This window comes from Oncorhynchus mykiss, chromosome 10 (assembly GCF_013265735.2).
Source record: "Oncorhynchus mykiss isolate Arlee chromosome 10, USDA_OmykA_1.1, whole genome shotgun sequence".
Lineage (NCBI taxonomy): Eukaryota > Metazoa > Chordata > Actinopteri > Salmoniformes > Salmonidae > Oncorhynchus > Oncorhynchus mykiss.
The window spans coordinates 22,874,833-22,887,325 of record NC_048574.1 but is presented as its reverse complement, the minus strand read 5'-3'; the positions used below and the strand labels follow the sequence as shown (position 1 = coordinate 22,887,325).

Here is a 12,493-nt window from a genome sequence, read left to right as displayed (position 1 = left end):
AGCGGAGCTGCAGACAACTATCAACAACTTTATTACTATGTGGATATTTTTCCCACGCTAATTTATACGTCATTGGTTTATGCAATAATATTATTTTTACAATGAAATATATATATACATATATTTTCCTAGCTATAATATATGATTAATGTATTGTTCGGTTCGCAGTAGTACCGAACCGTGCACCGTGGACCCTGTACCGAACTGTTCAATACGAATACATGGACCGTTTCACCCCTAACTGTAACTGTAATTATGATCCACGTCACAAAAAGCATTACAAAAGTACAATCAAAAATAAATGTAAACACCTTGGCATTAAATGGAGTCGGGAGTTTAGAAGACTGCCTGATGAAGAATGGATGACTGTATTAGCTATAGAGGCAATGCTTCTAAAATGTCTTTGCACTAGATTTGAGATTTTATTCATTTTGAAAATCTGAAATGATGTATGCGCTGCAAAGAAATACAATAGGCACCCTTATATAGTCTGAAACAGCAGACTTTTCTTGGCGTACAGCGTTCAGATTCCCTTTGCGGAAGCCTACTTAAGCTTTGTGTAGCCAGTTGGCAGTCTGTGTCGATGCAATCATTTGTTTTTGTTTTTATGTTTTCAAAATGATTTTGCTTTTGGTGTTGATTAGGAACCGTGTCTAAAAAGCCAATACTTGTGAGCTGGTCCTAGTGATTGGGCCTGTTTGAGAGGCGACAAGCGTTCCTCTACTATAGAGACTAAACTTGGGGGCATGTGCTAAGAAAAATATTATAGATAAGCCCTCACCTGGCTCCTCTTGAAGCAAAGTCACGCCATCCTCCATCAAATGTGGACCTACTGACAAAACCTTCGACTTGACTCAGTATCTGTTCAAGCAAAGGGATATCGGGGACAAAGGGGCAAAACAAAAGACAGAAAAGAAGGAAAAAGAAGGAACAAAAGATCTTACAAAAATTGAGAAAGTCCTAAAATGTCTCACAGATCCGGTATCAAAAATCTATGCATACTTTTTACAGAGTATACACAAATATACACAAATATATCTCTGAACCTCATAGTTATCTATCTAGTTTAAAATGGGTCCAAAGAATTTCAAAAATAAAAAATACACTACATGACCAAGCCATACCAATTTTTGAGGCGCTGTGCATTCACATTTTACTGTCAACTTTAGAGATGCAACTGCAGAAACTAATGTCCTACTGCAAGCCAGACACTGTCACTACCATGATGGCAGAAATGAGTAGTGGTGTCAAGCCTACACTCTACCTGGCGAGACAAAACCAGCTTCCTGAGGAGGAGCTGTCCATTGGCCAGGACACCCGCAACTACATAGGAAGCCAAGGCAAGCTGGATCTGAAGACCTATGCAGATATCAGAAACGTATTTTCTTCTGCAGTAGACTACATGTTGCTGAAATGTCCATTTGGAGATGTGCTCCTCCAGCATGCAGTGGTCGCTGACATTGCCAACAGGCTGACTGCCAAGTTCTCATCCCTCAACTTTGTCATGATACGCTTTCCCTGCATTATTCCTGAGGGAGCCGCTGTTCATCTATTGGAAGATGAGTCTAGACTCTATCAGTCAACAACCTTTGAGCAGAGTCTGGTCAACATGCGCAAGAATCAGGCCTGAAGAGAAATCAGCACAATGAAAAGGGGGGGCAACCTTTTGGCTGTGATGCTGGGAATATTGGTCATATTCCACTGCAATGCAGTCTGCGAACGAATATTCAGTCTTGATTCCAAGAACAAAACTCAGTACAGAGCCTCCCTCAGTACAGACATGCTGAGTGCCCTCGTTACCAAGAAGGTTTCAATGATTGCCAGAGGAACTGTTTGCCACAGAGAAGTCTACCCTGATGCCCTGCTGCGTGAGGCTACATCTGCTAGCTACCAGGCAAAGCTGTCTAGGAAATGATTTCCTGAACATTTGAAGGTCTCCAGAAGATTTGTTCTCACCCACTGTTCCCTATCATTTTTTCTGTTTTTATTATGGATAACGTGTTTATTTGACACTGATGCACTGCTTCAAACATTTGTTATTCTTATCAGTTTTAAAAAAAAGATGTTTGTACGTTTTGTACCTAAATAAATAACTTATTATTGTTTGTTTAATAAAATAAAAAAGAAGAATAAAGGCCCTTTGTGTGTTCGTTCAAATTAGATGGGGAGGCAGGTAGCCTAGTGATTAGAGTGTTGGGCCAGTAACCGAAAGGTTGCTGGATTGACTTCCCGAGCTGACAAGGTAAAAATCTGTCATTCTGCCCCTGAACAAGGCAGTTAACCTACTGTTCCCCAGTAGGTCAATGTAAATAAGAATTTGTTCTTAAGTGACTTGCCTAGTAAAATATATTGTTAGTGACTTTTGCCATATGTGTAAATGGAATGCTGTCAAGAAAGAAAGCATTCCAACCAAAAGAGCGTGCTACACGCGTGAGTTTATTCTTCAATTTCCCGCGTGTGTCTGGTACTCTAAAATGCTGGACAGGGTTGGCAGGTCTGAATATCTTCTGCAAACCAAACAGGTTGAATTGTTGTACTTTTATATTATCTTGTGCATAACTAACTACGGTATCCTGTATACAGTGCATTCGGAAAAAGACCCCTTACCCTTTTTCCACATTTTGGTATGTTACAGCCTTATTCTAACATGGATTAAATTATTTTATCCTCTACAACTTGATTGTATTCCACTTGTGGTAAATTCTATTGATTGAACATGATTTAGAAAAGGCACACACCTGTCTATATACACAGTTGACAGTGCATGTCGGAGGAAAAACCAAGCCATGAGGTAAAAGGAATTGTCCGTAGAGCTCCGAGACAGGATTGTGTCGAGGCACAGATCTGGGGAAGAATAGCATTTTTTTTTGTTCAGCATTGAAGGTCGCCAAGAACACTGGCCTCCATCGTTCTTAAATGGAAGAAGTTTGGAACCACCAAGACTCTGCCTAGAGCTGGCCACATGGCCAAACTGAGCATTCTGGGGAGAAGGGCCTTGGTCAGGTCCCCGATGGTCACTCTGACAGAGGTCTAGAGTTCCTCTCTGGAGATGAGAGAACATTCCAGAAAGACAACCATCTCTGCAGCACTCCACCAATCAGGCCTTTATGGTAGAGTGGCCAGACAGAAGCCACTCCTCAGTAAAAGGCACAGGACAGCTCGCTTGGGGTTTGCCAAAAGGCACCTAAAGGACTCTCAGACCATGAGAAACAAGATTCTCTGGTCTGATGAAATCAAGATTGAACTCTTTGGCCTGAATGCCAAGTGTCACATCTGAAGGAAACCTCCTGGCACCATCCCTATGGTGAAGCATGGTGGTGGCAGCATCATACTGTGGGGGTGTTTTTCAGCGGCAGGGACTGGGAGATTAGTCAGGATCGAGGGAAAGATGAACGGAGCGAAGTACTTAAGAGATCCTTGTTGAAAACTTGCTCAGGACCTCAGACTGGGGCGACGGTTCACCTTCCAACAGGGCGACAACCCTAAGCACACAGCCAAGACAATGCAGGAGTGGCTTTGGGCCAAGTTTCTGATTGTCCTTCAGTGGCCCATGCCAGAGCCCGGACTTGAACCGGGCTCTGGAGAGACCTGAAAATAGCCTTGCAGCGATGCTCCCCATCCAACCTGACAGAATTTAAGAGGATATGCAGAGAAGAATTGGAGAAACTCCCCAAATACAGGTGTGCCAAGCTTATAGCGTCATACTCAAGAAGAGTCAAGGCTGTAATCGTTGCCAAAGGTGCTTCAACAAAGTACTGAGTAAAGGGTATGAATTCTTATGTAAATGTGATATTTACGTTTTTTATTTCTCAAAACCAGCTTTTGCTTTGCTTTGTATTGTGTGTAGATTGATGAGGGGAAAAACACATTTGAATCCATTTTAGAATAAGGCTGTAACATAACAAAATGTGGAAAAAGTCAAGGTGTCTGAATTCTTTCTGAATAAATTGTATGTCATGGTAACAGTTTTGGGTAATACAATAATCACTTAACTCACATAACAATACTAACTCTGCAGTCGAATAACAAATTAATTCTCATTACCATAAGCCATTACCTGTCACCTGAATCTGACTTCTCACTTCTTCTGACCCCTCTCTCCACCAGAAGCGGGCATCTCTAACTACTTGAACCAGACAGAGAAGTACAGCACGGGCAGCTCCAATGAAGGTCCTATCTACAGCACCATCGACCCCAACGCCGAGGACCTGCGTAGCTTCAACAGCCCCTACTCCTCCACCACGCCCTACGCCAGCACTCCCATCATGCCCTTCACCAACCAGGCGCTCCAGGGCTCTCACAGCCCCACAGAGGAAGATGGCAGCCACTGGATCACCCAGCCCGCCGGACCCTCTTCCCAGTACGCCCAGCCCGAGCGCTGCAGGACGGACTGCGGTAAGACAGTGTTTAAGACGGTGTTTCCATTGGTAAATGGTTCAGGGTGGGGCACCAAGACCCTAAAGCAACACTCACAAAATGTAAACATAATAACTGGAGGCACCTTGACATTTTTGGAGCCATGAAACCGTATTATGGTACCTACTAGCTAGCAACAAGAGAGGTAGCGGTAGCTAACCAAGGAATCTCCAGTTATGTTTCCATTTTGCGGTTTGTGAATATCCTCTGCAGGAATATTAAAATGAATTTAGAGACCTTAGGACCTCCATTGAACAGCACTAAACCAGCTCTTTGTGTGTCTATGTGTAGGTAAACCCAAGCAGAAGTCCATGGGGAAGGCGGTGAAGACCCCCTCTCTAAAATGGACTGAAGCCCTCCCCCCACCCCCCTCATCTGGGGAGCTGGAGCAGTGTGTGGTAGAGGATATGCCCATGGATGACCATGAGGACATGGAGCTAGGGTAAGCACACAGATGCACCTTTTATTCCAGGTCCCCGCTGAACCACATTACTGTCACACTGCAAAATGGATACACACGCATTTGCCTACACACATAGTCACACATGCATGCACGCACACACTTCATAAAACACAGTATTGTCAAGGCCAGCAAGTCAGTATTCATAACATTTTGGCAAAGGGAACCATTCACTTATCGCTCCTAAATGCCACTCACTCCTCTAGAATAGGCTAGCAGCTCAACTAAAGCAGCCATGAGGCTTAGAAACTTCTAGCTCTAAGCATTTCTGACAGCTAGATTACATTGGCGCTATCCAAGAAGCTAGCATGCAGTTAGAAAATTAGCCACCATTCCCAAGTCCCAACCCTCTTACACATTGACCCCGTTAGCTAATGACATTAGCCTACGTTAGCCTGTTCCCCTTCTCATGTTCTTTTCTCCTGGTCACCAGAACAAAGTAATCATTCAGCAGCCTTCTCATGCACCGCCCTCCTGCGGTTAGCCGTTAGGAGTTAGCAGAGATTGGTGATGAACCCACGATAACAGCGTTAACCTATGAGTTAGCCCCTGTGGCTAGCTGAGAGGAACGTTGGCCTGGCATTATGACATTAACTAGCTTACTCCCTGGCCTCGGCCATTTCCTCCATGATGTACACACACATGAACGCACTTGGCACTCACACACGTGCACACACATACTTCTCTACCAAACACAAATGTATAAAAACTGATTCCATGCACACGAATGGAAAACATAGCTGAAAAACATTTCCCATGTTGTGAAGAAGCCAGTTCAGTTTGATGGAAATGCCTTGGGCATAGAAGGACATGGAATGTGATTTTTTTCACCCAGGTGAAGTCTCTTGTTCAGACATGGCCCTCAGCAGACCTGTAACAGGTATAGTGTTGCCCACAGGGAAGACTGTCTAATAATGCTATAGAGCAGTGGAAATCAATACGGTACAGACAATACTGTAGGAATTAGAGAGGGAGGGCCACCCATAGAATTAGGAATTAGAATTGAATAGGATCTTATTGGAGCCACCATCGTGAATGTGTTATGATCGATCTACTGCTCCATAGCACCAACTGCACAAGCAGTGACGTAGTGGTGACTGCTTTATAATGGTCCAGATTGAAATTGCCCTCAGACACAGATCTAAGAACAGTTTGTCCTACACAATCCTGACCATTAATAAGGAAAATGTAAAAACTGACCATTAATCATTTTCTCTAAGGTACACGTCATCCTCCTCTGTCTAAAGTGAACCTATGGAATAATTACATTTAATCGCAGGTCTGATGAGGAAGAGTGGTGCCCGCCCCTTCTGGAAAGAACCTATCTGATCGAGGGCTGCGAGGCAGGTCCCGCCCCTCCCCTCAGGGGTGACGCCTCGTCCCCCGCCACCTCCTATAGTCACCAGTCCACCGCCACCCTCACGCCGTCGCCCAGAGAGGAGAGCTGCCATCCACCCCACAACACAGCACGCCTTCACCACCTTGATGGGCAGCAGCTAGCATGGTATGACATGACAAAACAGTCAAATTCTAAAAGTCACATCATTTATGTACAAACACAAGGTTTGATGCCATTCCATTTGCTCCGTACCAGCCATTATTATGAGCCGTTCTCCAATCAGCAGCCTTGACGGATACTAATGGGGATGGCAGTGAATATCTCCTGTTCACATTAATAAGATGGTAATAACATAGGTATAATCATTGCTTTGGTATGGTAATTGCCCAATGTCATTAACAGCAGATAACACAATGCTCATGATATGAGAAGTAAAATCCCCACTCAACTAAACAAAACAATAATTCAATTGTGTAACATATCATCGTAGTAAAATAACAGAAGTATGTCATTGCTATTGCTAACCACCCACTCTTTCTTTGCCGTTATACAGTAGGTTACCTTGCGGTCCCGTCCCAGTGCCCCGGGCGCCCAGCCCGCCCCTCACGCAGTCCAACCCCAACCTCTCAGCCCAGCAACACGGTGAGGGCTCCGAGGTGGGCACACCGCTCCGCAACGGCTTGGCCCACCGCCGTGACCTCAGCCAGGGGGCAGCACTGAGTGCCGACAATGTCAGCTCCAGCACACCTGGTCAGTGACGCTTACCTCTCTGTGCAAACACACACGAGTGAATGCAGCACATACAGATGTGCATAAACACATACATTCAAGTCAGAAGTGCACGCACATGCATGTACACACACAGAAAATGTATTACATTTATATCCAGTATGTAATTCATGTTATTCGTAACACCTAAACAATCAGCTGAAATTACATAAGGCATTGCAATGTTGTTATTTATCCATGTATAGTGCTTCAAAGGACCAATGTCCAATTACCTTCTAGTAATGTTTTCTGTCTTTCTGGCTGACCTACAGTGAGAGCTCAGCCCTCCCCAGCTGACAACACACACACTCCCCCCGGCCTGAAGTCTCGAGTGAAAAAGAAGACTTCCAAAAGCGGAGCTTACAGAAGAGAGGTGCTTAACCAAGGAGGTGAGTGTGTGTGTGAGCATACAGTGCCTTGCGAAAGTATTCAGCCCCCTTGAACTTTGCGACCTTTTGCCACATTTCAGGCTTCAAACATAAAGATATAAAACTGTATTTTTTTGTGAAGAATCAACAACAAGTGGGACACAATCATGAAATGGAACGACATTTATTGGATATTTCAAACTTTTTTAACAAATCAAAAACTGAAAAATTGGGCGTGCAAAATTATTCAGCCCCCTTAAGTTAATACTTTGTAGCGCCACCTTTTGCTGCGATTACAGCTGTAAGTCGCTTGGGGTATGTCTCTATCAGTTTTGCACATCAAGAGACTGACATTTTTTCCCATTCCTCCTTGCAAAACAGCTCGAGCTCAGTGAGGTTGGATGGAGAGCATTTGTGAACAGCAGTTTTCAGTTCTTTCCACAGATTCTCGATTGGATTCAGGTCTGGACTTTGACTTGGCCATTCTAACACCTGGATATGTTTATTTTTAAACCATTCCATTGTAGATTTTGCTTTATGTTTTGGATCATTGTCTTGTTGGAAGACAAATCTCCGTCCCAGTCTCAGGTCTTTTGCAGACTCCATCAGGTTTTCTTCCAGAATGGTCCTGTATTTGGCTCCATCCATCTTCCCATCAATTTTAACCATCTTCCCTGTCCCTGCTGAAGAAAAGCAGGCCCAAACCATGATGCTGCCACCACCATGTTTGACAGTGGGGATGGTGTGTTCAGCTGTGTTGCTTTTACGCCAAACATAACGTTTTGCATTGTTGCCAAAAAGTTCAATTTTGGTTTCATTTGACCAGAGCACCTTCTTCCACATGTTTGGTATGTCTCCCAGGTGGCTTGTGGCAAACTTTAAACAACACTTTTTATGGATATCTTTAAGAAATGGCTTTCTTCTTGCCACTCTTCCATAAAGGCCAGATTTGTGCAATATACGACTGATTGTTGTCCTATGGACAGAGTCTCCCACCTCAGCTGTAGATCTCTGCAGTTCATCCAGAGTGATCATGGGCCTCTTGGTTGCATCTCTGATCAGTCTTCTCCTTGTATGAGTTGAAAGTTTAGAGGGACGGCCAGGTCTTGGTAGATTTGCAGTGGTCTGATACTCCTTCCATTTCAATATTATCGCTTGCACAGTGCTCCTTGGGATGTTTAAAGCTTGGGAAATATTTTTGTATCCAAATCCGGCTTTAAACTTCTTCACAACAGTATCTCGGACCTGCCTGGTGTGTTCCTTGTTCTTCATGATGCTCTCTGCGCTTTTGACGGACCTCTGAGACTATGACAGTGCAGGTGCATTTATACGGAGACTTGATTACACACAGGTGGATTGTATTTATCATCATTAGTCATTTAGGTCAACATTGGATCATTCAGAGATCCTCACTGAACTTCTGGAGAGAGTTTGCTGCACTGAAAGTAAAGGGGCTGAATAATTTTGCACGCCCAATTTTTCAGTTTTTGATTTGTTAAAAAAGTTTGAAATATCCAATAAATGTCGTTCCACTTCATGATTGTGTCCCACTTGTTGTTGATTCTTCACAAAAAAAATACAGTTTTATATCTTTATGTTTGAAGCCTGAAATGTGGCAAAAGGTCGCAAAGTTCAAGGGGGCCGAATACTCGCAAGGCACTGTATATTCCTTGATTTGTTTGTTCACACACACGCACGCACAGACGCAAACACACACACGTGCGTGTGTGTGTGAGTGAACAAACAAATCAATGAATAAATGTTGGGCATGAGCATGTCTCTGTGTGCGTAAAGCCTACATTATTGCCTATATGTTTATATATTTACTGGTCTTCCAGTGCAGTCCAACCCTTACCTGTTGTCCATGTGTCTTCTCCTCAAGACCTCCCTCCTCCACCAGAGCCACCTCCAGAGAATGGAGCAGTGCGGTGCCCAGCAAGGGCTGTAGACTGTGGCCAAGCATCCCTGGACAGAGAGGGAGAAAGGAGCACCTCCTACAGGAAGGGATCAGGACAGAGACGCCGAGATGGTGAGTGGTGCAGATACTGAAGTGTGGTGTGCAAACTCACACACATGCACAGTCTCATATTCACAACACTCACACAAGCACAGCCAGAGCCTTTGCAGTTGCCTATTAGCACTGACTCCCAAACAGTCACTCTTTCACCCAGAAAATACTAATTCACACAAATAATAATACATAAATCAATTATGCTCATTCTCACACACACACAATAACATATGAATACATTTAATTTCACAAATCCATCCATTAAAACTCTTATCACTTCCTCTTTCCTTCAAGACCCTCTTTCATCAGTAGAATAGCCATTTGTCTCACTCTCCATTCCCAATATGGAAATCCCTGACCCTAATTCTCCCCTCTCCTCCAATCCCATCTCCTCCACAGATGAGGACCTGATCCCGTACAGCAAGCCCAGCTACCTGGCGGGGCGGGGGTGTCAGATGTCCGGTAACTGCTCCACTACAGGAAGCTCCTCGTCGCGGGGCTCCACGGGGTCACGAGGGGGTCCCGGCTCAGGCAGGAAACGCAACGAGGTGAGACAAGGGTTCTGGTTCTTGGGAGCCACAACATCTGTTGTTTTTTTCTTCTCTCTGGCATTTAGTTGAACTATTCATATCAAGAAGGGGGGCAAGAAGAGACTACATTAGTAGGAACAGTGGTAATACAAGGGGACCATGATTGGTTATAGTTATTGGGAGCTACAATGTCTACTGGAGTTCAGTGGTTAATAGAGGGGTGAGAAGAGATACTACAGCAGAGGCCACCTAGGGTAATGTCATAGTGTCTTAGTTAAGACGGGACAGCCAATTCTTTGTCTACTGTTCTCCTTTCAAAATTTGCTCGTCAATCTTTCCCTGCAGTTGTTGTATCTCACTTGGCCATAAATGTTGCCGCTTTCATAGTCCATGTACTATAAAAATACATATTTAATTAAGTCAGATGTACCCCTCTACCACGCATTGGTCTTTGTCAAGAAAGCAAAGGTACTGGAATGCATAAGAAAAATAAAGCATTGCATGCATATCATCGCATTTGCGTAGTGGCATAGAGTAGTAGAGTAGAGGCTCTTATAGAAGTTGCACACATTGGGGGCATTTTTAGTAGCCAAGGATCCTGGAATAATGTAACCTTTTATAAACACATTTCATGCAATTCTACGTCATTTTACATGACTGGAGACTCTGGTAGAATCTTTTTTATTGCACACAAATAATTGAAATGGCAGGCTACTTTAACACTGACAAACTGAGAATCTGAGATGAATAAAAACGACCTCGTCTTGAATCCACCATCCGCCTAGGCCTAGGTGTGTGGAGACACATACTGTAGGCTACAATGTGAAGAGGAAATTATAGTTCTAAAAATGCTTTCCAGTTTCTCTGACTCACCCAATGATATGCAGCTCACTCACTGGTGATGGCCATGCGCTCGTGCCAAAAGCCTATCTCTCTCTCTCGTAAAACAATATTTGGAAGTTGATCAAATATTTTGGTAGCCTACAGCATATTCTTTTCAGCAGGAGCCATTTGCTTTCCAACCTGTGTTTTCCCTCAAATCTATTTGAAATATTGCGAAAGGCCTGTTTTGTCTGCATGCTGTTTTTTCACTGACAGATTTGCCGCTCGTTCCAGACTGTAGGCTATTCCTTGTTATTGGGCTACATTCAACAGCTAGGCTACTTTTTTAAAAGAAGCAATTGATGTGCTGTGGCTAAATTATAGGCCTTCTCATGGTGTAGTAGGCTATTATGAAGTATTTTATTTATTTCAGAACAGACAGCAGTAATTCTATACTTTTGGCAAATTTATTTCAATTTATCTGGTGGCGAAAGGCTCCTCCAGGACCCTTTACGAGGTTATGATTCTATTAGGAAATACATGATGAAGTGCAACACAGGAGAGATGAGAGTTGCAGGCTCATGTCTATCAGAGCAGAGAGATCATAAAAAGTTCATCTCATTCTAGTCATCTGAGAGATACTGATGCGCATCTCACACAGCCATGGCCACGCGTTGGTCTCAAACATAGGTTACTATGTTGCACAAACCATAAACCCAGGCCGGCCCAACCCAAATGAACTCTTAGAATATTAGGCCCAGGCTGAAAATATACTTTTTGATATCACGTTTTTTTGTGGGGGCAGGAGAATTAAGGAAAAGACAACTCGAATGAACTTTGATCGCTTGACAATTTTTACATTGCAAAAAGTGAAAATAATTTTGTAATTCCTGGGGATTACCAGATCCAGCCAAATAGGTGCCGGAACAAAACAGTCCATAACTGAGAGGTGGTTATACTGTCTATGGTTCAGTGCTAGTGTCATACATAAATGATCATTCATTAACATGGAAATGCTGACACAAGGGATAACTGAGCAAAATGACAAACCTTGTCAAGCGTGTAGTACAAATACTATATATTGTATCTCTATAAAAAAAATATGTGCACATACTCACAAATACTTCATCATTCTCCATTAAAATATCCACTCATGCACACACACACACACACAACACAAAACCCCCTGCACAGTGTATAATAATGTCAAGGATAGCCCCATACCCCACTCTCCCTCTATAGTGCACTACTGAGGGAACACTTCTCTGCGTGATGGTTGCTTATATGCACTCCCTGCAGGCTCCCTAGTGAGGGGGATGCCCCCCCCCCCCCCCTCACCTCCACTGCCCTTCTTGCTCCACCAGGAACATAAAAGTGAGAGCCTTACAATAGAGGGACTGTGTGTTTCACTGGGGAGCCAGTTGCGGGTTACCCCTCTTTCTGTCATTGTGCTGAGCCTTATGTTTCCACTTGGACAGAGCGGTTGAATGCGGTATCTGTGTGATTGGGGAGGGAGTTGTTCTTTATCCCTCCAGTGGGGGATACGTTTTGTGTGACTCCCTCAGATCTTGACTTCCTCGATTAACAGCCAATCCCTCGGGTGATTACAGAGTCAAGTAATCCATGAAGGACGAACCAGAGCTGCTCCCATAGGGCGGTTGACTAGCGTTTGGGTTACAGTGAGATAGAGCTGAATAGGGGTTTTGCCCTGGTTTAGAAACATTTTATGATGGTTATTAGTAAAAATGTGGGTCACTTTTCTCCCAAAAGTGTATACTT

The 12,493-nt window shown here is 43.8% G+C and overlaps 1 protein-coding gene across 4 annotated transcripts in view; it reads left to right on the top strand.

The window, feature by feature from the left end:
* LOC110533520 (roundabout homolog 3) overlaps positions 1–12,493 on the top strand; it is a 242,088-nt gene that overhangs the window by 228,018 nt on the left and 1,577 nt on the right. For 3 of the 4 annotated variants that reach the window (XM_036989921.1, XM_036989923.1, XM_036989924.1), the window contains 7 exons: positions 4,108–4,395; positions 4,708–4,858; positions 6,156–6,380; positions 6,769–6,965; positions 7,256–7,372; positions 9,234–9,380; positions 9,762–9,910. In XM_036989921.1, coding sequence (XP_036845816.1) covers positions 4,108–4,395; positions 4,708–4,858; positions 6,156–6,380; positions 6,769–6,965; positions 7,256–7,372; positions 9,234–9,380; positions 9,762–9,910 — 1,274 coding nt within the window. The remainder of the gene's footprint in view (positions 1–4,107; positions 4,396–4,707; positions 4,859–6,155; positions 6,381–6,768; positions 6,966–7,255; positions 7,373–9,233; positions 9,381–9,761; positions 9,911–12,493) is intronic. The other variant, XM_036989922.1, reaches the window with a different exon arrangement.